Source organism: Pundamilia nyererei, unplaced genomic scaffold, assembly GCF_000239375.1.
Source record: "Pundamilia nyererei isolate P.nyererei 1_Seehausen unplaced genomic scaffold, PunNye1.0 scaffold00218, whole genome shotgun sequence".
In the NCBI taxonomy this organism is placed as follows: Eukaryota; Metazoa; Chordata; class Actinopteri; order Cichliformes; family Cichlidae; genus Pundamilia; species Pundamilia nyererei.
The window spans coordinates 536063-561189 of record NW_005187619.1 but is presented as its reverse complement, the minus strand read 5'-3'; the positions used below and the strand labels follow the sequence as shown (position 1 = coordinate 561189).

General features: G+C 44.6%; 4 protein-coding genes across 8 annotated transcripts; 2 read left to right on the top strand and 2 right to left on the bottom strand.

The window, feature by feature from the left end:
- Positions 1-2302: 2302 nt before the first annotated feature.
- Positions 2303-9824, bottom strand: LOC102209311 (uncharacterized). 2 transcript variants are annotated; one of them, XM_005748277.2, is made up of 8 exons: positions 9480-9824; positions 7555-7676; positions 7119-7342; positions 6914-7015; positions 5600-5701; positions 4754-4867; positions 4425-4533; positions 2303-4165 (listed from the first exon to the last, which is right to left on the bottom strand). In XM_005748277.2, the coding sequence occupies exons 2-8, from the start codon at positions 7658-7660 to the stop codon at positions 2658-2660; spliced, it is 2265 nt and encodes a 754-aa protein (XP_005748334.1). In that variant the 5' UTR covers positions 7661-7676; positions 9480-9824; the 3' UTR covers positions 2303-2657. The 2 variants fall into 2 exon arrangements, with proteins under 2 accessions (XP_005748334.1, XP_005748335.1); XM_005748278.1 differs by lacking the exon at positions 9480-9824 and having other exon boundaries at positions 7555-7779.
- Positions 8960-10845, top strand: pdf (peptide deformylase, mitochondrial). Its single transcript, XM_005748279.1, has 3 exons — positions 8960-9067; positions 9852-10459; positions 10560-10845. The coding sequence occupies exons 1-3, from the start codon at positions 9063-9065 to the stop codon at positions 10715-10717; spliced, it is 771 nt and encodes a 256-aa protein (XP_005748336.1). The 5' UTR covers positions 8960-9062; the 3' UTR covers positions 10718-10845.
- Positions 10846-12050: 1205 nt separating this feature from the next.
- On the bottom strand, positions 12051-16258 carry spata2l (spermatogenesis associated 2-like). 4 transcript variants are annotated; one of them, XM_005748274.1, is made up of 4 exons: positions 16161-16258; positions 14662-15011; positions 14286-14579; positions 12051-13980 (listed from the first exon to the last, which is right to left on the bottom strand). In XM_005748274.1, exons 2-4 carry the CDS (start codon positions 15007-15009, stop codon positions 13084-13086), a joined length of 1539 nt encoding a protein of 512 aa, XP_005748331.1. In that variant the 5' UTR covers positions 15010-15011; positions 16161-16258; the 3' UTR covers positions 12051-13083. The 4 variants fall into 4 exon arrangements, with proteins under 4 accessions (XP_005748331.1, XP_005748333.1, XP_005748332.1 ...); XM_005748276.1 differs by lacking the exon at positions 16161-16258 and adding an exon at positions 15688-16147; XM_005748275.1 differs by lacking the exon at positions 16161-16258 and adding an exon at positions 15693-16147.
- Positions 16259-17450: 1192 nt separating this feature from the next.
- On the top strand, positions 17451-23800 carry LOC102208206 (uncharacterized). The gene is made up of 6 exons (XM_005748272.2): positions 17451-17628; positions 18770-18877; positions 20826-20965; positions 21095-21191; positions 21782-21906; positions 22818-23800. The coding sequence occupies exons 1-6, from the start codon at positions 17544-17546 to the stop codon at positions 22992-22994; spliced, it is 732 nt and encodes a 243-aa protein (XP_005748329.1). The 5' UTR covers positions 17451-17543; the 3' UTR covers positions 22995-23800.
- Positions 23801-25127: the final 1327 nt, after the last annotated feature.

The window sequence follows — 25127 nt, the reverse complement described above, 5'->3', positions numbered from 1 at the left end:
CTCTCACAGTTGAAGTGTACCTCTGGTGCAAATTACTGACCTCTGTCATCATTTTAGGTGGGGGAACTTGCACAATCGGTGGCTGACTAAATACTTTTTGACCCCACTGTACATCAGACACACGCAGCAAAATGAAAATAAAACAGGACGCACTGACAGTAGCTGAAATCATCATCATCGTAATAACTGCGCTTTGTTTATAATGGCGAATAATGGTTACTGTCACCTCGATGTGATTTAGATTATGTTGTAGGTGGTAACAGGTCACATGCTGATCTCTGTGGCAGATATATTGGATTATAGAAGGTGGCAGCATGAGGCGTGAAGGTTTTCTGTCTCTGTGTTTGAGGCAGCAAAACTGAACCGGTCTGTTTGAAAAGGAGCTCTGCTGCCTGTCCAGTATGTCCAGTATGTCCAGTATGTCCAGTATCCGTCATGGAACAACACTGTCACGTCCTCTCCACCATAGGGTGGAGGGTACCAGCTCTCATCATTTTGGTGCACACATTGAAGGATCTTAACTTCCTTAGGAAGTAGAGCCTACTCATCCCCTTCCTGTGCTTCTCCACATCACTGATGTCAGTAAACTCTGTGTCTGTGTTGGCCTACATCTCCATACAGAAAACACAAGGAAGAAAGAAGCACGTCTGACATCTGCAACCTGTTAGCTTTGCAGGTTCTGATTTTACAGGTTAAAAAGCCCCTGGGGACGGCGTTTAGCTGCACCACATCGCAGGGTCAGAGTTCATCACGTGACGTACATCTCATCTTCCTTTGTGTCCTGTCCTGCAAAGACCTGTATTCAAGCACAAACTAATAAAAAAAAAAAATCACATTTCAAAAGATAGTTACTGACAATTTCTGAATGGCGTTTAATTATATTTCACAAAAATGCAAACTAAAGCAAGTCCGTGATCATTTCAGGCTTTTATCGTTAATGTTTTTTGAGATATACGAGCACAAATGTGCAAAAGGAGACGACTCAAAAACCACAGAAGAAAGTAGCAGTTCCAGGTAACACTGCACTAGCTGTTTGCTCTGTTTATCTTTTTATCCTGGCTCCATCATTCAAGGCCAGGATGAGTTAAGCTAGTTAACAACGTCCTCATTTTACCCCCACCATGACGCTGCGCTTATTTACTGTTCCCTCCAATAGACCTGTGTAAATACGCATCTGCAAACAGAGTGGGTGGGACGATGGTTGACCTCGGTGCTGACCCGTGACTTGTAGATGTCCTGCAGAGGAAAAGTATGCACGACTACCAGTGATTGGTCCTTGGAGTACAGAGAGGAAAACCAACTAGAAGCAGTGCTGGCAGTGACGCCAGGCGATAGAACCAAAAGCACTACAGCACAGCTCAGCAGTAATACTGTTAAAGCCACACGACACCACCAACCAGCAAATATTCATCTGTTTTAGTCGCTCTGTCATCATCCTGCAGTGGTTCTCACTGTTGCCTCGCAGCAACAAAATCCTGGTTTTGAACCCCACGCGCGGCCTTTCTGTGTGGAGGTGACATGTTCCACTGTGGGAGTATCCAGAGAGTCGAGTCATGCCGTTAGTGGGGTTAGGTTAATTGTGTGTGTGAATGTGAGTGCGATTGTCTGTCTGTGTGTGTTAGCCCTGGACAGACTGGTGTCATAGCTTAAACAAAAATAAACAAAAATACAACATAAAAATAAAGAGGTGTTAGGAACCAGATGAGAACTGGGAATACAACTGGGCTGTACGCTTCTCTGTTCTTCCTCCAAACATAAGCAGCGTCTCTGTGGCCAACGAGCTCTAGTGTCACCTCATCTGAACAAACGGACGAGCTTCCAGTCTGCGTTATCTTCTCTTAGTCTGCAGCCTCACAGTCCCTTCCTGTGCATCAGCTCAAAGCTTCCTGAGCTTTTATACTGTGTGTAAACTGAAGATAACCCTCATGTGTAACTTGATTTTACAGCTTTGACCATCAGAGTTAGAGCACATCGTTACACAGCAGTGCTCTGTGCTGTGGCTCAGTGAAAAGGTTTGCACTGGTGCAAATAGAAGTGATGTGTGCTTTCTATAAGAAGCTGGTTCCCCACTTGGAGAACGTTTTGAGAAAAACTTTACATTTAATAGGGGGTTAAAAAAAAAAGCGTGTCCTTGTTTTTATGTCGTGTGAAGTGAAAACAGGAAGCAAAAAGTTAGCTGTGCAGATGGAAATTATATAATCAGAAACATTTACCTCGGTCTGGACTTCCAGGTGGGGTAAAAGTCCTGAAACGTTGGACCTGCTGACGGAGCCAAACAAAACACATTACGAAAACACAACGATCCCCTCTGTGTTGTTTATTCTCAATTATATAATCAGAGACCTGTTATGATAAACCCGAACACGCGATGCACACCTGCTACAATAAAGCTGCACCATACAAACGTTTACAAGAAGCTTTTCTTTCCTTTCCGTTGAACGTGTTTGAGTGCTACCTTCTTCACATTTTAATAGGGAGACAGATCTATTTAAAACAATTCTATGTTCTGTGTTTTGCACATCTACATTCAGTTAGCGTAGAGGAACCGTGTTGGCTCACAAGAACAGACAGATCATTAGAGAGCACTGATGGCTGTATCTTCACGCGGCATCTAAAAATACTCTAAAAACTCGAGTACTCGAGTAGGAGAAATTAGTTCAACTGCTGTCACCGTGACTGAGCACTCTCGCATTTTCATACTCTAACAGAAGTCTTTTCTTTTTGATGTGAGGTCTATAATCAGGGTCACGGTCAGGTGACTCCTCTCCGTCACTGCTTGAGGAATCAGTGGAGTAAAGAGCGTTCACATCGAAGGAAGAGTCTTTCTCCTCTTGCTTCCTCCTTTCCTCGCCGTCGCTGCCTTGCTCCACGGGCTCTTCCTGCCCGGCTGAGGCTTTCCTTCGGGTCGATAGGTGACACTGCTCAGAGCTCAGCCTGGTAAGACTCACGTAGGGTTGTAGCAGCTTGGAGTGCAGCAGCACACCCTGACTGGGCAGCGATAGCCTCAGCTGAGCTCTGAGGTCTCGGCTGGTTTTGTCCCTGCCTGCGTCAGAGGAGGAGCGTTGGGCGGTTCCTGATCGAGGTCTGCTGTTCTTTTGTGGCTGACGATGGCGAAGAGAGCTCCGAGGGACGACTTTTTTAGATGACTTGGAAGATGGTGTGATTTGATTGGCAGCACAGGCGTAGAACAAACTCTCTGACTGAGCACCTTTCTGAGGAGGTCCAGAGACACTGATGTCACTGGCTGTGGCTGGAACACCCATCTGAGAGGTACTTGGGTCCTGAACAAGCTGCTGGGGGGTTTGAGCAAATGCCTCCAAATCCTCCTTGTGTCTGTTGGTACTGCAGACCCGTCTGAGCTTTCTCTGTTCAGTCGGGGTTTGACACCAGGCAGAGGGAGATGAACTGTTTTTGTCTTTTACGTTTCCTGAGGTGTGATGGTGTGGAGAACTTAGCATCTCCGAACTGGAAGGAGCTGCCAGAAGAAGCTGCTTTGGTGATGCTTGCTGGTGTTTACAGCTCGTCCCGAAGGAGCCGATGTTCATCAGTCGGACCACCGGTGACAGCAGAGCAGGCAGCGGAGAGCCCCGAGCAGACGAGGCCTGAGGCAGAATTTGTGCTTGTGAGGTGTCGCCTGAGGATCCGAGTGACCCGGAGCTGCGCCTGTATTTGGGTTTTGCTGTTCTGGATGCTTGGACTGCTGCCCGAGGAGGGCTGGGGGTCTGCGAAGGTGGCTGATCAGACGGACAGGGGATGAGGTCAGATGGTGTGAGGTCCTGCGATGAAGAAGTAGAAGACGACGACGGGAAGAGCAGGGGAGATGAGGAAACGTTGGGCTGAAGGAGAAGCTCCTCCGAGCATCCCCGCAGGATGCTCTTCACCCATCGCTGGTGTTTGGAGCAGAACTGAGGGGTGGGGGCCGCCTCCTGAACACTTGTGCTGCTTCCCTGACTGCCCTCTTCATCCGCTCTCTTGTTCACCTCATCTTCCTCCTCTGGTTGCTGATGTCCTCTAACGTCTGAGCTCCTGTCCGAAAAACTGAAGCCGTCTTCGGACACGTCGCGAGGAGCCTCCTCTGGATGAACATCTGGATTAGTTTGGCTTAAAGCCGACTTAAAGAGTTGAGGCGACCGAGATATCGAAGACTGACGACAGGAAGCAGCATCTAAAGAAAGAAAACAGCGACACGCTTGATACTGATAACAGTGGATATTCATAATTTCACACAAAGATCGAATCCTGCTTGTGTCCTAACAGTAAAAATATACAGTTTAAAAGGAGAAAATTACATAAATAAAAAGAAACAGCAGAAATGGTAAAAGCCACGACTCAAAGCTAAAGAAATCTACCCTAAAATACAATAAAATATAACGTTTTTATGATGTAAACTTGAGGTGAACTTTTCATGTTGAGCTGTTTCTTACCGCAGTGCAGCAGCTTCTTCAGGGTCGCAGCTATGGTGGTGGAGTCAGAGCTTATCACCTCTAAAAGTAGCTTCTCCTCTTCAGTCACAGGGCTCTGTTTCTTCAGGATCTAGTGAAGCACAAATGTTCAGTTATCACAGCGAGACATTCTCACTGCTGGCATTTCTGCTCGTCTTCATTTCCCTCATCAACAATCTTAAAGGAAACTTGTGGAGTTTTTGACCACATGAGGTCGCTGTAGAGCCAACGGGACAGTTTATCTACATTCAAACTCTCATTTTTACAAACGCGTCTTTAAACCCTGCACACACACACACACACACACACACCTTATCAATGTAGGTATCTCCTTGTAACACAGCATCCAGCTCATGGAGATAATGCAGCAGCCTGTCCTCGACTTTCTGGGCATACCGTTCCCCATACTGCTCGTCCATGTCATTCTGCAAGACAGACAAAAGGCATCATCCCATGAAATTCAGCATAATAAGTGCAAAAGTCTTGAGCCACACTCCGTTTCTACGTCCAGATGGGCAGAATCAACTTTTTGGGATTTCTTTACCTGGATGACTGAGCATGCAATCATGAAAGACGTGTTTGGGAATCACTTTGTTGGTGCAAAAATATGACTTTATGTCTGTCAAACTGCTTGAATGATTCAAGCTAAGTGTAAAAAAAACCCATTCCTCTGGAAGTGGTGCAAGGACTGAGAACGAGCAGCCAATGTCCAAAGTTCTAGCACATTACTGTTCCTCCACGCTTGATCACTTTTTCAGGTTGGCAGCGCTACGACTCTGCAGCTCACGGAAAGATTTTGTACATCGTAGCTCTGCAGCGCACCCTGCTGGCCACAGTTAGGACCGCTTCATTTTTGGCCCAGCTGGGATGAGTTTTTCTCTACTAAGAAATCTAGTTGTACAAATACATGCAGGGTTGCCTTTATGATAATTCCAAACACTCGAGGTTTGATCAAACCCGACTGATTATTGTGAACAGCACTGTGTCTCAAAGCATAACTTTGGGGAAACTGCAATGCCTTTATCCAACAAATCCCAAACTGTATGATTTAGAAATGTGCTGAATGTGCATGAATCACGTAGGCCATGAATATATTGGGACTGAAATGTATATAGAATATTCTGGATCTGTCTCATAATCACTTACAGGAGATTTACCTTAATGTAATGTTCAAGTTTGTCTTTGTCCATAGCAAGTGTTTGCGCCAGAGTCCTAAAGTCCAGGTGGTTCTTCCTCATGAGGAACATTTCTCGTTGGCTCTGTGCAAAAAACACCAGAACACATAGAATCACCTGTTGATATAAGTAAAGTTTTTCATGCAGGCAACTGTAACTGTTCCCAAAAGCCAATTCCAGGTATGCTATCACATTTTTCAATATGCAACAACACAAAATGTTATGCACGATTTATTTTATTTACAGAATAAAAGCGCCTCGCTCGAGGCTTCAGAAAGAGGACTGAAAGAGAAAGAACGGGTGAGGACAGCGATGAAGTACATCTATTATATACAGTCTATGACAGCACACCACCAGTGTGCCATCTGTGAGGAGGCAAAAACGAACAAATAGTTCGATTCAGTTTTATTTATATAGCAGCAAATCGCAACAGCAGTCGCCTCACAACACTTTATTTTGTCAGGACAACATACAGAGAAAGCTCCATCAGTCAAACAACCCAGTATGAGCACTTGGCGACAGTGGGAAGGAAAACTCCAGCAGAGCCAGCCTCACAGACTGAGGGAGGGGCGGCCATCTGAGCAACCGGTTGGGGGGTGAGTGGAGGGAGGCAGGAAAACCCCCCCACAAACTATGGAAGACATCCAGAGTTTGATGCTTCCTGTCTGGTGTCTGAACTTTTCCTTTACCTTTCTTGAATATTTATTATAAAAATGTATCATTTATATTCTTAATCCTGCTGTAACACAATCATTTTCTATGTGGGATCAAAAAGTATCTATCCATCTTTCTTCCTGATGTCTAAGGGGTTCATTTAAAGGAAACAATCGATGCAACATGTATAAGACAATTATTAGAGCTCAATCAGCCACAATAATAAAATCATTGACAGGTGAGGTGAACAACAGCCATCACTGTGTTCCAGTGCTGAGTTCTGCTGGGAAACCTCGGTCTCGACATGTTTTACCACCCAACCAAACACCGCGGCGGACAAAACACACTCCAACGGACAACAACACTGCTCAAAGGTAGCAGCCTCCCTCAGCAGGACAAGACAGCAGCAGCACATACAAGCTCATGAACATAACAAAGCCTCCGACTGGACGTGCCAGGACAAGTCCGATCCTGTAACCCACTCAGACCCAACAGGACACCCCCGGAGGCTTTGTGCCCCAGTGGTTCGGAGCTGTTCGGTGAGTTATGCATAATATAAGGCAGGTACTTTTAACTCAGTTTTGGTCTCCACCAGTTCAACAGTGGCTTCCAGTTAGTTCCGGTGCAGGGCAGGTCACTTACACACTGGTCTTGGTACTCGGGGAGTTTGCTCGGGAAGAACTGGCCGATTTTTGACACGGTGTCAACCATTCCCCGGCCCTCTTTGAGCATCCACATAATGACCTGGAAGGAGACACAGGAACCACCAGGAGGTGAACGTTCACGAAGAAACAACCCCATTTGACATTCCTGTACATGCTTACTGGACCACTACGTATTTCCCTACCATGGTCTTGAGGCCAAACATAATCTTCATGTGTTTGATGGCAGGAACCAGTCTGGGTAGAAGTCGGTACGTGGTTTCCAGAAACCCTATCACCCTCTCAAAGTGCTCCAGGTCCCTGCTCTTTATGATGGAATAGACCTGAGCAGAGACGACGCGCAGCCTCCACGAGTCTTCCAGACTCAGAGGTTGGGAGTCCACATCTGGCCAGCTGGACAGGTCCAAAACTGTGAGCACACAAAATGAAGCCAGCATGTCACAAGCAAACGCAAAGGCATGAATACATTTGTTTCTAAGACTTTCTTTATCTCTGCTGTTTGAGATTAGCTTTGCAAGTTTCATGTATATGTTTCTTCTACATCAGTATAAAAAACACTCAAAGGTGTTCAATAAAGTTTTTGTTGTGTTAAAACTTTTTATTAAAATCCCCAGAACCAACCTTGTTGTATATCCATCATCTTGTGAGTCCAGACATGCTCTATGATCCACACAGGCAGCTTAGAGAAGCTCTGCATGCGTCCAGCCCGCAGCTCCCCTCCGTCCATAGCTCAGCTCCGCGGGCTGTGTGGAGGTAAGACGGAGGAGAGCATCAGCCCGCTGCACCTCCTTAAACCCCCGAACCACCACAGCTGGACATGTACCGGCAAGTTGAGGATGTTACGCATCTGAACATCCCCGGCTTTTTTTTTTTTTAAATGTTGCAAATAACTTCCTTTGCATGCCTTTATTTAGCATTTCAAAATAAAAGCTTAGGAAGCAAGAAACCCCGTCTCTCTCTGTAACACCAAGTGTGTCAAATTTGCTTCATGTTTGAGTTTTTCAGACTTCGTCATCGGTGTTATTTTTTCCCTCCTCGAAAAACTAATAGATTGCACAAAGATTCAGCAAACATGATACCAGGTAACCTTTTAAAGCCTGAACCATAAAATAACAGCCAGAAATCTTTCGTTTTTTGATAATGGAGTGTTTGTTGAACCTTTAGACAAAATATATCTAAAAATATATCACATTTTAATCTGCATATATGAGTTTTAATTTGTATCACATTTGCTACATTAGCCGTATGTTTGCAATTTAGGAATTAAAAACGTGTCATGCAATTTATATCATTTTTTGAGGGTAAAAAAAGTCATGTAGAAGTCTCAAAAACTCACAAAAACACGTGTATCAAATACGATATGCTTGGCTTTAAAGGGTTAAAACTCAACTACAAGTTTTTTAAATTGTGAGAAGATTCAATTCAACTCGATTCTAAAATAAAAGGTATCATTATTATTTGTCAACTATTTAATGGTTCAGGCTTTAAAGGCCGAACAGACATTTATCAGTTTGAGATGAATCTGCTGTAAAGTTGAACACAGTACAATATGAAATAAAAAGGAGAAATAAATGTTAAAGCAGTATATGGATATATAGAGATATAAACTGATGAATATTAAGGTGTTTCCGTCTTTCTTCAATAAGTTTATACGTTATTAAATTTGAACTAACTAGTTAACTGTATAAAAATTGCTCAAAATCAGTCATCAAGATTTAATTTCCTATGATAATTAATATCTATGCAGCCAATAAATGTGTCTAGTGATTCTATTTGTTTGTTTTTATTACAAAACATGTTTACGTGATGCAATCATCTGATCCGAGTCACGGTCTGAGTAACTCACTCACACATGCACTGTATACTTAGATCAAGTCCTTTGCACTACTTTTGAGCACTTTGTTCTCCCATGTGTGCCTTTTCTATTGGCCATAATTGGCCCATATTTCGTTGTAAATGCACAGTGACAAAAAAGGGCTGCTCTATTACATAGGTAAGCACATGGACTTTTATTGTGAAAGCGTGGTTGACCAGGAAGAACTTTACCGGAGCCGTGAATGTCTCTGCCCTGACTTCACCCTCCAAACTATGCGGTCTTGTCTAATCCACAGCGGAGCTCAGACGGTTCTATGAGGTAACGGGAAGCTGCAAGGCTTCGTTTTTGTTGCGCTCAGTCAGTGCTGACAGTTATCTGACTTTTAATTTTTATTCATTGTTACATCAACATGCTAACGACCTAGCTTCAACAGCTCACGGTCGCTCTTGAACTGGCGCGCATGTTTCGTCGCACCTGGACAAACCGCTAGGTGGTGTCTGACTTAACGCTAAACAGGTGTTTCTCTAATTGATGTGTGCTGAGGGTAATATTAAAGAGCGTGATGTAAGAAATCACGCGGCGATATAAACAAGTTCAAGGGTGGCTGGTAATGCTGGTAATGCAGTTTGTAGCTCTTGGGTATAAGCTTATATTTCAATGACAGAGCTAACCATCGAGCTCTCTGCATCAAACGGCGATGCTTGAAAATATAGAAGGCCGTAAGACTTACCGGACGTGTTAGTTGTAGTCATTAAAATAAAAAGGGTGTCCACTAAACACTTAAAAATATTTTTTAAAAATTCCAAGTTGCGGCCCTCTCGTGTTAGCCGGTGTCCGCCATCTTTGTTTTGGTTCGGAAACACAGGTGCGACTTGGGAAATTGAGTTTTGCTGTATGGTTTGAAGATGGTGGCACTAGCAAAAACAGGCATGGGGATGCTAGAGATGCGGTGGCAGATGTGATGATCTGTGGTGACCTCTTAAAAGAAGAGGAATGAGCAGTATTTTAAACCTTCTTACTGATGGAAGTCAACAAAGTGTCAAAAGATGTCTTTGCTTTCTCTGACCGACCTAAATGGCCTCCTTTTGTCTCTTTGTCTCAGTCCCACCATGAACACGTCCTCAGTGTCTCTGCTCCAGCTCTCCTGGACCGGGCTCAGACTGTATGCATCTAAAGGCCATCGCTCCGGAGCCCTGAGCCTGATGGCAGCAGCTTCCACCCGTCTTCCACACACCTTACCCTGTAGACGCTCCTTATCCAACGTCAAAGTGCGCTCCTACCTGCAGTACGTCAAACGCAAGATCATATCCCCCCCCAGTCCTCCGTACAGCCATGTGTGTCAGGTAGGAGACCCGGTGCTGCGTTCACATGCAGCTGCTGTGGACCCTTCAGCTGTAACGGGACCTGAGATCCAGCGTGTCATTAAAACTATGGTGGCAGTAATGAGGAAGCTTGAGTGCGTGGGACTGAGTGCGCCTCAAATTGGCGTGCCACTCCGGATCCTGGCTCTGGAATATCCCCAAAAAATGTTTGAAGAGAGCTCGCCTGCCACGAGGGAGGTCCGCGGTCTCTCCGTCCAGCCCCTAAGGATCTTTGTGAACCCACAGCTGAGGGTGCTGGATGGTCGGACGGTGCTGTTTCAGGAGGCCTGTGAGAGCATCTCGGGCTTCTCTGCCACGGTTCCCCGCTACCTGTCTGTGGAAGTGTCTGGTACGCATGCTTGAAGCTCAACAGTGACACGTCTCATTTAAGAGTGTCCACATTTGTAAGGTGTGCCTTTGTCTCGGGCTTCTGTCTTCTCACCCTGCAGGTCTCAATGAAAATGGCGAAGCTGTAACGTGGCAGGCTAGTGGCTGGTCGGCCCGGATCGTCCAGCACGAGATGGACCACCTGGACGGCGTCCTCTACGTCGACCGCATGGACACAAAGACCTTCATTAATATCAACTGGCAGGCACACAACGAATAGAGTGAACACCTGCTCAGGGCAGACTGGCTAACTGGCGATGCACATGTGAATGTGTCTTCTGGTTTCTGTGGACCACAGATCTGTACTTTGACAATAAATGCTGAAAGGATGCAGAATGCATCTTTAAATGTTGTTGCCTTCCATCATAGTGAAGAAAGGATACGATTGGGCAGGACTCAGTTAAAAGGCTCCAACAGCTGGAAAACCAAAACACTGATGTGGGCTAAAATATTGCTACCTTATAAAGCGTGGAAACTGCTTTTCAACACATAAGCAATTATTTGTGTCATTAAAATGTTAATTATAGAAGTTATGAAAGCTGGTTTTTTGTCTACAGGATACCTGAGGGCTGTGGTACGAAGCAAGATGAATGACTTAGCCAGCTTTGTCAAGCTTAAAGACTTTTCTGTGTCACAAACTTCTCAAACTGCTAAACCACCGTGGTAATGATGAACACATAACCTGAGTTTCAGTTTAAAATGAACTGAATTTGAATTAAAATGTGCAAAAATCACCAACTTTCCAGCAGTTTAGCATTTTACTGTTATATTTTTCTTTTCTGACAACATCCCTGTTTGGAGTAGGGGACACTCACAAGGATCATTATGTGGAGGGAGGAGTCACATGACCCCACAAACTGCATCTTATGTGAGCACGTGTCAAACCCGAAACAAAAAGGCTAGCTTAGCAAAGTGGCTAACCATTGTGTTTTTTCTTCATATCTCAAACTGAGGTTTCAGGTTTTGTTGAGCCAGCTAAGGCAAAGAAAGCCTGACTGTGTTCAACTTCATTCTCAGGCATTTAAAAATTTAAACGTAAATGTGGGTAAATGCCAGAAGTTCCTCTAATGGCCACTGGGGGCCGGTTCCAAAAACGAGTCGATCCATGATGTCATCTGCTGTTAAAGCAGCGGCACCAATGTGAGAGCACTGTAACATCATGACATCAACACCACTGGACAATCCTGGCTGCTGTAGATGAGTTAGCAAAATATAATATCAGAAAAAATGATCCTAAAAAACATTATTACAACTATATCTATAGTTTATTTAAGTGTGCTGTGAAGACATTTGGGAGTGCTTGAGCACCTGAAAAAGGACGAAGCAGCACCAAGCTCTGGCTACTGTGATCTTTGTCCAAATATGAACATTTTTGGTTCCAAAAACCCCCAATAATAAATAGATATAATATCACTTTGAACCACGAGATGATGCAAAGTCCAATCTGCCCTCAGTCATCATGAGATATTCTAACATTAGTAACTATGTGCTAACGCAGCATCTGTCACAGTACAACAGCAGGAATGGTTATTTAAAAAAAAAACAGACTCGGATTAGTTACAAGACGTCTTTAAAGACAGCAACACAAATTCATTTCAAACAGAAGTAAACATAACGCTCAGTGAATTACTGCAGGAAAAGTTTCTGGTAGAAGGCTGACACCAGGCGGTTACAAAAGGTTTTTACAGAAAGAAGTGTTATTCTTGTGTTTTTGCACCGTGTATGAATATCACACAGACGCATGACCGCCGCCGAGGTCGGCGCTGCTGTGCCGTGCAGCTACATTTCTGGGAAGGGTGCATGTCAGGCTACATTGCAGCATTAGCAGAGTACAATGCAGTTTGACAAATCATTTGGTGTAAACAAATGTTTGTCCTAAACGTGGAAAGACTCCCTTAAAGTGTTCCTGAGATGTTGCATTAAGGCGACAGTGGAAAAGCTAGGAAAACAAAGCTTCCAGCTGCCACTGACATTTCAGAAAATGTGCTTTAGACAACAGTGAAGTCACCTTAAAGGCAAAAACAAGCAGATTTCAGCACTCGGCCAAATGATTACTCGAGAAAATAATTTCATAGTTACAACAAACGTTAGTTTCAGCTGTTTTTACCTTTCACAGCAAATTACAACAAAAGAAAAAAAAGGAAAGCCACATAACCTGCCAAAAAGTAATATTTGAAAACTTCTCTAATAAAGAAAAATGAAGGTTCTTAGTGTTAGTTATGAAGCAATTACATTTTAAATGTTGTGACTGATTTTATATTAAATCATACCCACCACACCACGGTGATCACGCCAATTCATCCCATGTTACACACGTTTACCACACGTACACTTTAATGGCACATTGACCCTTTTCCTGCAGTCTGCTGCAGGACACAAACATAAAACACTTGCTTTTGCGTCACGAGTTACCGCAAAGCGACCTGCGAGCGCAAAACCACACCACACCGAGGCTACATGCAAATATCAAATAAATGGCACAATGGCAGAACTTCAAGGCAGCGTTTTCAGTTCCAGTACGCAGATTTAAGTCACTGTAACTTTTGCTAAATGCATCTCGTAAGTGCAAAGCTTTTCAGACCTTTATCACACAGATGTTGACTGGTCAAATGTTTGGCCACAGCTGCATGCAAGCGGATTTCTGAACCAACAGGCACTACAATATTCGTTTCCACAGTATCTGCACAGGACCAGAGGCTTTCTGGAGCACCACTTTTTACAGGAGGAGCACTTTCCCAGCTGTGTGCTGCGATGGAGTGACTGGCAGGATTTCGCCATGTTGCAGGATTTCAAGTGGAAGACTCTGCACTTGTGGCACAGGATCTGAGGGTCTGGATTGTTGAGATCGCAGCATTCGTGGTAGGCGATGGCAGGAGGGAGTGCAATTATTGATGCGGGGTCTTCACTCAGAGGTAAGGAGCTCACTGCTGCACTGCTGCCAGTGAGAGTGGGTGATCTGAGGCCTCCACTCTGCATTTTCTTCACTTGTTTCACGTTGTGGAGATTCTTTCTGCAAATCTTAAGGACTGCACAGGTCTCATCGTGCAGGGTTTTGCATTCAGAGCAGTAAGAACAAGAATCTGAGTTCTGGACGCACCTGCAGAGGTTGTGGTCGCCATCCTCGCTCTTCAGAGCCTCGATTGGATCTACCTGCAGACTTTGAGGCTCAGAGTTTGTTTCACCCAGCCTCGTAGCACCAGGGGAACGCCAGCTTGGCCTCTTGCTGTCCGCGGAGTTTCTGCCGGTGAGCGGCTCTCGCGGTGGGAATGATGCAGTTGTTCCGTTGCTGTGTGTTTTGACAGTGGTGGGTGATACGTTGTCGGCTGTCGTCCAGATGAATGAGCAGGGACTCTCTTCCTTGTTGACAACCATCTGCGGGTCCCCTTCATTAACCGGATCGGTGTACAGATCCACGTCTCCATCGGGCTGCTCCATTAGGGCCTCGCCAACCTCCAGCATCTTCTTGGTGTTCTCCACAGCAACCTGTAGGGAGGTATAAGTAATAAAGTCAATTAAGGTATTTCATATCCTACTGTTGCATTTATTAGCAGGAAGAAAGAAATGATACAATTGACACTTTTCTTTGCTAAACATTTTGCCTCACAGTACACCCTCCTGGACCAAACATAGTACGACAAAGCAAGATTAGTGGGTTAGTGAGGAACGTTTTCTAAGATTTTAAAGGGTGGAAGTTAAAAACAGCTTGCTTGAGGCAGACAATGAAGCGATTGGCTGCACCAAGGCTGAAAGAAAACAAAACAAAAGATCTCAGCATCAGCGTCACATACCTGCAGGCCGTTTCCTCGCTGCCTCTCCATCACTGCGCTCAGCTCCCACTGGGTGTCACCGCAGTGCTTCCCCAGCGCTGTTGTTAGAAAGTGGCACTCGCAGCGGGCCAGGAAGAAGGCGCAAGACAAGTAAAGGAGGGTATCTGAAGAGGTGGAGTTCACTCTGTGCGTCTGGAGATGGAGCTGCTCAGATGATGACGCGCTGAGCTCGTAGCCCAACAGGTTGAACAGGTTCTCGATCTGAGCCGTCGACAGCACCGGGGTGATGTAGTGCGTGAACGTGCCGGAGTACATCTGGGACACAAAATGTGAAACTTTAAAATCACATTTGATTATTTTAACTGAATACATGAACTTTTTTCTTCTTCTGGCCCACCTGGATTACAGTGTACTCCTTCCTCCAGGGACCCAGGTACAGGTTCAAGGCTGCTTGCTCCAGCACCTCAAAGGCTTTGGCCAGGCCTTGCAGGCCTCCTCTGGTTCCAACTTGTCTGCTCCATCCTGCTGCTGTGATTGCCTTGAGCGACTCCTCCATCACCCTCAGTGGATCCACACCCAGGCAGTGGATCTCCTGAGCATTTCCCTCCTTCATAAGTCCCTCCACCTTTCTCCACAGCTCCTCATCTCTGCACGGCAGGCTCGAGCCCTGTTCCACGATTTGGCGCTCCAAACTGCGATCGTAGGCGCCCCTGAGATCTACGTCTCTCTTCCGGGAGAAGCTCATCTCTTTCATCCATTTATAAGAGAGAGAGAGACAAAAATAAACCAAGATGATCCTAATAACGGAGTCACACCTTTTTTTTTCTTATTGCTGTGCATCAACCTAACAGTGCCCACTGGCAACGGATGTCACTGAGGGAGTGTCCTATGAATTGAATTCCACCTCATTTCACTCCAATGGGATTGACTATATTTCTCTGTTCTTTTAGTAACTATTCAATGAAGAGTTACAGTGTGACTAAAGTTAAACACACACACACACACACACACACACACACAGGTGTTTTCCAGGCTCCTGCTATGTCTGCAGCACATGCTGACGTAACTGTGGCCACTGGAAATATAAAACATTTCGACCTTTAGCCTCATTAAATAGCACACTCTGTATCAGCTGCGACTCGTTTTGAGCACATGTTAATAACGAAAGTGAAACTTTAACATAAGTGAAAATAAGTTGACTCACTTTGTTTTTTTTTACATCTACCAAACTTTAACGTGTTTTCAGGGAACATCTGGGAACTTCAAGCTCATCAACGAGAAAAACGAGAACCTTTTTTTTTTAACAGCCCCACTTAGCATTAGCTTAGCCGCGTCTACTACGTTAGTTACCCAAGAGAACTTACGGGTCGGACAGTGAACGCACCCGCCGCCCGCACATTGTAAACCGGCTTGTTTTCCTTACTTTACCCAGTTTGCGGTGAAGTGGCGCAGGGAAGTTTGGTACCGAGCTGTTCTTCAGTTCGGCCGATATATAATCCGTCGACGAAAGCGAAATCAACTTTTATCAACCTCCCAGTGTGATGTCAGGCTCAGTCTGTGTGGGAAAATACCCAGGAAGTGCGAGGAAGCGGCTGAACCTCCCCAAGGAAGATGTACATTTTTCATATTAAGAAGACATCTATGTCGTTTTGAAAACACGCCGAATTACACGTACGCTCCCGATAAACTTGTAAACGTAACGATTTAAGTTTTAAAATGTGTGTTTTTAAGCCAGAGCGCGAGGCAATAGAAAACCGGTATAATTTGTAGGAAAACTCGGACTGAGAGAACATGAAGGTATGTTCGTAGGTATGCGAAGCTAACGTAACGCAGCTGGCTACAGGTGGGCGAGTCTGGCTTTGTTCGATATAAAACGTGTCTGACACACAGACTCACCCGTTCCTGGCACGTAATCAGCTGTTTTGGCGAGTCCGGCCACACGACAATCTGCTCGATTATCTGGGTAACGTAAACATTGTCACGTGGCACGGGATTTCCAGTTTATACAGGGTGTGTTTGGTAGTTGTTCCTGGATGTGCCGTTAGGTGGGTGGAAACAGTGGAACAATTACTTTAAATTAAAAGAAAAGTGATGTAAAAACGGGCTGAAATACAGAAAAGGTGGAAACAGAAAGAAGCTGCAAAGTGTGCTACCGAATAAATCGATTAAATCAACAGTTTTCTTGCGTGTAGTTTCAGCCACTAGATGGCAGCATTTCACCTGCTGCGGCAGCCTCACCTCTGCATGAACCACTGACACGGCACACGCAGACACACAAACACACGTCTTCCTGTCTTTGTGAGGACGTTTACTGACATGATCACAGGTGAGCAGCTAGTTTAAACTCTTTAGCAGAGCTTTTCTGGTGCGATGGGAACATATCCATACATTATACAAATAAACTGTAAAAGTATTTGTTCTGTGGTTGTTTTTAGGGCGGATTTAATGTGTTTCTGTTTATATCTAGCTCTGAGCAATAGATTTGTGAGAAAAGTATAAATGTTGTATTGCACTAACGAAATATAATTCCTGATAATATACCACAAGTTCATTACCCAAAGTGACAAGAGGTCACAGAATGTCCCAATCAAGGCTGTAAATTCTCTGTCAAAATCTTGTAACACTTTCGGGGTTTTGTTTGTTTTGAGCCCATTTGATGCAGAGTTCAGATTAACATAGACTGTATATAACAGATGGATGTAACCATAATCTCTGGTTTACAGAAACCTTTTAGTGAAGCCTTGAGATGAATGTTTTTGCTGCTCCCATCTTAGTTTGCCACAATCTGACATCACACACGGGGCAGACCTGACTGCACACTCACAAAGCGGTGTACTTATGAATGAACAGCCAGGCCCATCATGGAGCATATGCTGCTTTACCACCTTTCTAGATCATTGTGTGCAATATTATGTTGAACTCAGTAGTAACTTAAACTGGTCATCGAGCCAATAAACTGACTGCCTGAATTAATGGTCACAGATCTGAATTTATCCTCACCCCTGAAAGGTGCCCTCGCGCTCAGTACATGTTCCCACTTCCCACATTTAAATCTCTCCACCGGTCCTTTCAAATTTAGCCGTGCCGGGATACACATACACACGGAGACAGAGTATGGGCGTGGCTTCAGTGACCCCCGTAGACAAGGGCGGACCCGTGATCCTTTAAAGCATCCCGGTCCGGCCAGGATGCTCTGCACAAGCCAGCAGCTTCACTTCGCATCGACAGAGTCATCCTCCACCCTCCATCCTCCAGCAGGTCTGTGCAGCTACAGTCGGCATGTCGAACTCGGACAGGGTTGTGTTAGCTCTCGGAGGAGCGGGAAAAGTGGGCTCCGGGATCGTTAAAGGACTGCTGGATAAAGGTAAGCTTCTCTGTAGCTCGAAGGACATTTGGCAGGGAAAATAAACTGAGTGAAATAGAGGAGGACAAATCTTTGGGACATCTATGCGTTTTTACGCGCAGGTGTCTTTCCCCTTGGCTTTTACGCGTGAGGAACTCCATCATTATAAACCGCACTGTACACACTTTACGGGGATTTTTGTGCGGTATGGCCACTTTTAATAAATACAGTTATTACTTATTTATACTTATTATTGTTTTATTGTGTCTGAATTGTTAGACAATTAAATAATGACTCGCCATAAGTGATCCGCCCGCGTGCGTAAAACACTGTATTGGGGTTTCGATGCCACGCTCTACACCGACAGGTCCGCTTATCACATTTTTATGAGGGTAAAAATAAAATTGAGCGCGCAATGTGACAACTGATCGACCAAAAATCCCCTTCCACTCTCATAAAACTAAACTGCAACACAAATGATCTATAGTTGATAATAAAATGTTGGATTAATAATCATAGACGTGTCAAAAACAACAGGCTGTTCAGTCTACTGTACAGGCTCCTTTAATCTTCCTTTAATCAAGACTTAGGGGGAGTTACCAAAATGACACAATGGAGTTCTCATAATAATGCTTCATTGTCAATAAAAGCATGTCCCATCAGGAAATCTTTGGAACAGTAAAGACAGAATAAACATTCTCAGGCAGTTGTGTGTGTCATTGTGTGTGTCATTGTACAGTTTGGCTTTGTCATATCTGGGATTGCTGTGTGGGTGGTTTTATCAGCACAGTCTCATAAAATCATATCGAAATTGATCTGAACTCCTATCATCATCATCTTAAACTAAATTACAGTTTATGGCGAGAGTTAAAAGAGCATAATTTCAGTTCAGCTTCATCCCTGTTTGGATTCTGTTGTGTTCTTAAAGCTGAAATCTGTTGTGGGCATTTACCGTTCTGTGCCTCCAGGAAGGAAGAAGCTGAGATGAGAGTTTATTGGTTGCATGCTCACAGCTTCTTTGTTTGAACTGAGCAGTAAGTTACTGTCGACATCCCGGTCAGATTTCACTTTCTGATGACCTTGACAGAAGCAGCACAACAACACAGGTTCACTCCATCCTACTGTCTCTGTATTAAAGGTCTCTGTGTGTTTGTGTGTCAAGGTTTTAAAGTTGCAGTGATCTCCAGGGACAGCAGCCGCCTGGAGAAACTCCGATCGTTTGTCTCTCCCAACACAAAGGATAACCTCACCACTATAGTGGGAAATGTGGGTAAGTCAGGTTACTCATCCTGCCCGTCTCTGCTCTGAGGATTGTTTGCGCTTGTCCACAGCCCTTATCGCATAATTACTGATTCCTCCCCAGCAAACACTTTAAATACAAATCCAAACTGTGCAAAAGAGAGCCTGCAAAGTATGGGAGTGGCAACATACTGCACCAGAGCTGCACTAAATCTGTAGAAACCCTCACATGCAGTGCAGCAGTGAACTTAATGTTGCAGGGAAACCGTTCTCAGGTGGATACAAGCACCATAACTGGCTCATTTACTCTTTTATCAGAAAGCTGGTTAGAGATCTGAAAATGAAGGACCGATTTTCTGTTTTGGTTGTTTTTATTTCCAAGATGGTCACCAACTCTGATGAGAAAATCTCATTTTACCATCATTCTTAGTATCAGGTTGTTTGTGTGTATGAGCTATCTTTAGAAAATACTCAAAAACCTCTTTGCGCCATTTTTTAACAGTGAGCTCAGGAATAAGGGTGTAGAGGCAGTACTTATGTTTCAGCCACATCACCTGAATGAACTCCAGGCACTCCTCCTGGCACTCCTCATTACTAACTTTCTGTGGGGCCATAGGTGAGAGTTAGAGCTGATCATCTACTCATCAGAAGGTGGGTGGTTCAATCCTGGCTTTTCCAGTCTGCATGTTCAGCTTGGACTAAAGCCCAGATTGCCAAATTGGCACGTTCCACTGTTTGCTCAGTAATGGAGGGCAGACAGCGTCTTGTGCAAGTTCACACTCTGCAAGTTAGAGTTCGGTTCATGCAGGTTAAAGCGAAGCTGCATGAACCGAATTCATCATTTAGAAGTCTGAACTTTACAGGTAAAAAAGCAAAGCTTCAGGAACATTCACCATAGTTGTTCATGTGCACTCTCTGGTAATGAGTTCTTGTTATCATCACACACTGTCAGGTATTTCCTATGACTCCAGTGTGACCCTTCAAATTTGTGCCAAGTGGAGCTGATGTTGTAAATTCTTATTTCAGACTCGGGTCGTCCAGCTTGCATGAAAATGTAAAAAAGTCTGTACTCGTTCACTCACACAGTCTCCAACTGCTCATAGAGCAGTAATGGTGCAAAGCCTGTGAGCTAGTTCAGGCAGGCAACCTCAGGCACACCAACACGCCTGCCTCTCCTCAGGTCCAACACCAAACACACCCTCTGTTTGGCGGCCAATTTAAGCTGCAGAATTTTCCATCTGAGCCTCTGACATGTCAGTGCTGCCCTGCATCACCGCCTGCTGGTTCGTCCCCTCGTATTTGTACTGAATAATCAGCTTAGAGACATGACACCAAACTCTAACTAGAACATTTCAAACTGCTGTAATTGCACAGTGGTAGTGAGAGGGGGGGATTAAACCCAACCGACCTCCTGTCTCAGAAGTCTGTGGGCTTGTATTCAAGTACAAATCCTCCACCGTACAATGTGATAAAGTTCCCGTTTCTTCTGTCATCATTTGTGTGCATCTTAGCGACTGTCTCAGAAATGATTTACTGACCTGATAACTGCTTGTTTGGGTTTAGCAAAAGACTGCACCTTGGGGTAACGAACATCAGCGACGTCCACCTCTGCCGTAACCTATCAAGTGTGCGTCCTGTGCAAAAAGGAACGTTAATGGTGATTTGTTATTTTCAGATTTAGTCAAATTATTGTTTTCAGCTGCTGATTTATTAGGTGGAGGTGCAAAAAAAAAAATCCTGTATTTTTTCCAGTATGGAAAGGGCTTACACCCCATAAACACACCAAACATTATTAAGAAAACTTCAGTGATAGTTGAGATGACATCACAGCAGCAGGTGAGGAAGGTGTTTATCTTCTACTGCGATGTTTTGTTATTCCCCAGTAGGGCTGAAGTTCTATATCGATGCCGATCTCAGTGATTCATTAGAGAAAACAAGTTTGCCTGTCCTCTCCTGAAGTCCAGCGTCTCTGTGTTCAGGCTCAGAGGAGGAAGCCGAGCAGGCGAAGCAGGCCCTGCTGAAGGAGGTGGGGAAAGTCACCGACATAGTTTCCTCTCTGGGCTTCAGCTGGTGGCAGGGAGGACCCCCACACACCCAGTCCCTCAAAGATCTACACTGGGTCAGTACACACACACTTTCCAATATACTTATTTAATTTCTTCTCCCTCACTTTAAACTCATGCAGCATGTAAACACTTGCAGGAGTCATTGGGGTGCTGTGATGTTTTCTTTCCTGTGAAATCTGCAGGTAATTGAGACGTTGCTTTTCAGCACATTTGTGTCATGGAAGGCCTTCTACCCCCTGGTGAGGGACGACTCCAACTGTACCTATACGTTCATCACAGGTGAGGCATCGCAGACAGCACCCTCCGTCGCCACGACGTCCACATTACAGAGAAACGCAGTCGTATTGCTGATGTCGCCTATGTCCTGTAGTGAAGACGTGTGTTTGCTCAGTGGGATGAGGCGGTTCGTGTGTGGCGCAGTGCTACTTTGCCTTTGTTCTGCCTCTCTCTAGTAGTACTGAGGTAGCATCTGCCAGACCTCAGGGCGACGTTGCTGAGCTCTGCTTCACCGATGCTTCTTCTCTCTCTGTGACTTTGCTCAGAAGTGATTGGGTAGCACGGAGACTGTTTGTGGTTAGTGGTAGCTGGATGGTATTACCATCTTTGGAACGATACATTCAGATTCAAATTTACCAAAAGGATCAGAGAAGTTTTTAGTCTGGCTGAGCTGTTGGGTTTTCTCTCTTTATTCTCTCTGTCCACTTGGGGTCAGCAAAACAGCTGCCATGTTATTTTACTCACTGCATGTTCTCCGACTCTGACAGACTGCGTCCGTGGGTGTGCCCTGCCTCTCGTGCAGGGTCACCTGCGATAGCTGCTCGCCTTGCATTCCTGGTGTGTTTATGTAGTGTTCTGCTGCTTTGCCACAGGAGGAGCAGGAGAGAAGCTGCTGATGCCTGGTACAGGCTTCCTCACAGTGGGCGCTGCCAGCACCCTGGCTTTCTGCCATGTCCTCCGTGAGGAGTACCCCGAGGTGCCCTGCAAACTCAACCAGGTGAGATATTAATGGGATTGCACAGCAGGGCCTCAGATAAACTGCACAGAGTCGGCTAACATGACTCATGACCCTTTAGACTTGACCAAAAGAAGTCAGCTCACAGCTCAATTCACATGCCTGCCTCCACAATCATCTACGTATGTAATTCTCTCTGCTTTCTAGTGTTCACACGCACAGCCCTGAATTTCTTTGGCATTTGCTCACTCGGGGGAAATCTGTAATACTGACACCACTTTACCACCCATGCAGATTCAGTTCTTCCTCGATGCCTTTGTGAGAACCAGCTCACATTTCAACACATCCACATTACATAACCTTATTCTGTAATCTTGCATGACAGAAGTTAATCAGGCATTTTATCTAAATAGTGCATGTGCATATTTCTGCCTTTGTGCAAACATGCATATTTAGTCAGGAATATGCAAAAAGCTTCGTGAACTTGGCTGATAGAAAAACAACTTTGATGAAATCAGCCCTTATTAATCAAAACTTTACCTGATCTCCTGTATAAGATCAGAGAAGTTGATCTTTTAATTACGCCTGACAAACTAGATGAACTGCTCGTCTCTACCTCCACGATGTCTCCGAACCTGATGCACCAGATGTTTTCGTACATCTCAGAAATCGCCTTTGGAAACTGTTGAGAAGTGGACAGGGACTTGTGAGTTGTGAGATGATTGGATGAGCCATTTCACAGCTAAAACTTGATCTTGCTACCAGTGCTTCCTCACAGGACGCTGACTAATCTCCCCACAGCTTTAACTCAGAGGTTGAAACCTGTTTTATGAGGACAGGAGGAGCCAAAGCTCGAAGCACAAACCCCGACATGAGTAGACGACCTGCTCTACATCCTACAGTCATCCCTCTATTGCATTCAGCCCCTCTCCTCTCCTCTTCTCTTCTGACAGGTGAAGATTAACACAGGTGTAGCCACTCCTGATCACATGGCGCCCGGCTTCCTCAATCATCTGGACCTTGGCGAGGCTGTTGCCGCCCTGATCGAAAGACGGAACACCGCCCACAACGTTTTCACCATCAACTGCCCTGCAGACTTAAAGAGCGTCCTTCTGGAGAGGAACCTTTAGACTCCAAAAAAAAAGACCCCACCTTCCTCCAGCCTCACCTGGACAGGATCGCACTGCTTCTTCTCCTGCACTCTCCAGAAATAGTCTCCTTTGATTTCCTGTCATACAACTCTGAAACCTTGCTAGGCGTTGCATATTTTCCTGCCTGTTCTCACATCGTTAGCAAGTTTTCTCTCAGCATGTGCTTTTTATAGGATATGTAAGAAAACCAACGCCTTCTCCCTATTATCTGTTTCTGTGCGTTGTTACATAGTCTGTTCTGCCATCAACAGAAGACGTGACACACAGCTCCTTCTGCTAAATATTTTTGGTATAAGTAGACGTCTTAAGGCCAAATAATCAGACAGAGCAGGTAAAGAATGACTTCACATTGATAACGACTGTGGCCAAGTTAGCCAAGATCGCAACAACTGGTCCAAAATGTAAATATATCTACAGACAGAGACTGTACTGAGTGGAAGTTTTGACCACTACGAGTTTAACAGAATAATGTTTTAATAAACTAGCTCTACATGCTAGCTCTACAGCAGCATGCAGGTGGCTGTTACTACCAACAACGCCCCAATGTCCAAACATAGCTCTTAGGAAATCGACGCAAACAGACAAAAATCTTCTTTGTCTTCAACGAGGTCGCCGGGCCTCAAAGAAGCACTAAATGTAACTGTGTTTCCATGGCAACACCTCCCGGTACAGTTAAAAAGCTGAAGAGAACAAACTCTCACACTTCAGCTGTGGATGTATCTTGACAGACTTTTATGGAAGCCCGTTTCTGCCACTAAATAAAAACAAAAAAGCTAGTATCCATAACAAGGAAATGACGTCATTCACGTAGATTACTGATTGGCAGCGCTAACTCGAAATTTCGAGTTAATAAATTGAAATTTCGAGAAAATAACTTGAAATTTTGAGTTTTGGGTTTTTTTTTTTTTTTTTTTTAGTGGCGGAAACGGGCTTCCATAGACTTTAGGAGTTCTGTATGCTTGAAATTGATCATCCACGACTAAAGAGAACGTGTTGCTACATGATCCCAGTGGTGGCGTTAAAAGTTTACCATCGCTGCATCCACTTTCTCCCTCTCGCTTCTCTGAGAGCTTCAGTGTTTCCCGCTGGTGTAATCGCACTTCACTCTGTGAAGTTTCTGCATTTGTTTTAAAGGAGTGAGAGAAAGTTACATCACATCTTTTTGCCACCTCTGTAAATCATTTCAGAAGCTTTTAGATCATCCAGGAGACGCTTTGTTTGCAGCGTGCTTTAAATGAGCAAGTTCATACAACATGTCAGACTGTTGGTTTTGGAAAGCTCAGATACAGTCAGATGATCCATCCAAGTATAGCAGCTAAACTGGATGAAAATTGCAACATTTGCCTGGTTACAGATTCAGCAGCTTGAGCAATTTCAGCCTCTTTGTAGCGCAAAAATGCAAAAATAACGTTTTACAAACACAAATAAACAAGATATAGACAATACTGCTGACCCTGTGTACTTTGTTTCAGGTGTATCACTGCTCAGAGTGATACACCTGAAGTTCCCTAGAAAACTTCCCTCAGCACTGGTTAGCATTGTGGCTTGTAGGATGTTCTGCTTATCCAAACTCTCCGGTTCACCCTACAGTCCAAAGACATGTACAGCAAGTTTTAGTTATTGTAAACTGCTGTAGGTGTGACCTGTGGTTGCCTCTTACTCACTGTTAGTCATTATATGGAGCTCAGGGTGTACCCACCTCCTGTCCAGTGTCAGCTGGGACAGGTTAAAGCCTCCCATGAACCAAATCATCGTAGATGAAGATGGAAGACCTGAACAGACTTCTTGGGGAATATCATGAATAGTTTCTGACACTTTCTGTTGGTTACAATTGGTATTTTCTTTGAACCCTGACTTGGGTGAAATCAGTAAAGTAAGTAAAACAAACCAGTTTAAGCCTGGGGTTGGACTCATCAGCGATGATGAGTTTAGACCTTTAAGGCAGCATTTTTCACATTTGTCCACCATGATCGGTGAGATGGCGTCACACCCATCTGGTTTATTTGTTTTAACTGGCTCGACATCACAAATGTTTGTGTCCAAAAACCTCTCCTTTAGATTTGTCAGTGCAAAACTTAAAAAACAAAACTTCCTGTGTCCAGTGTCTTTCTT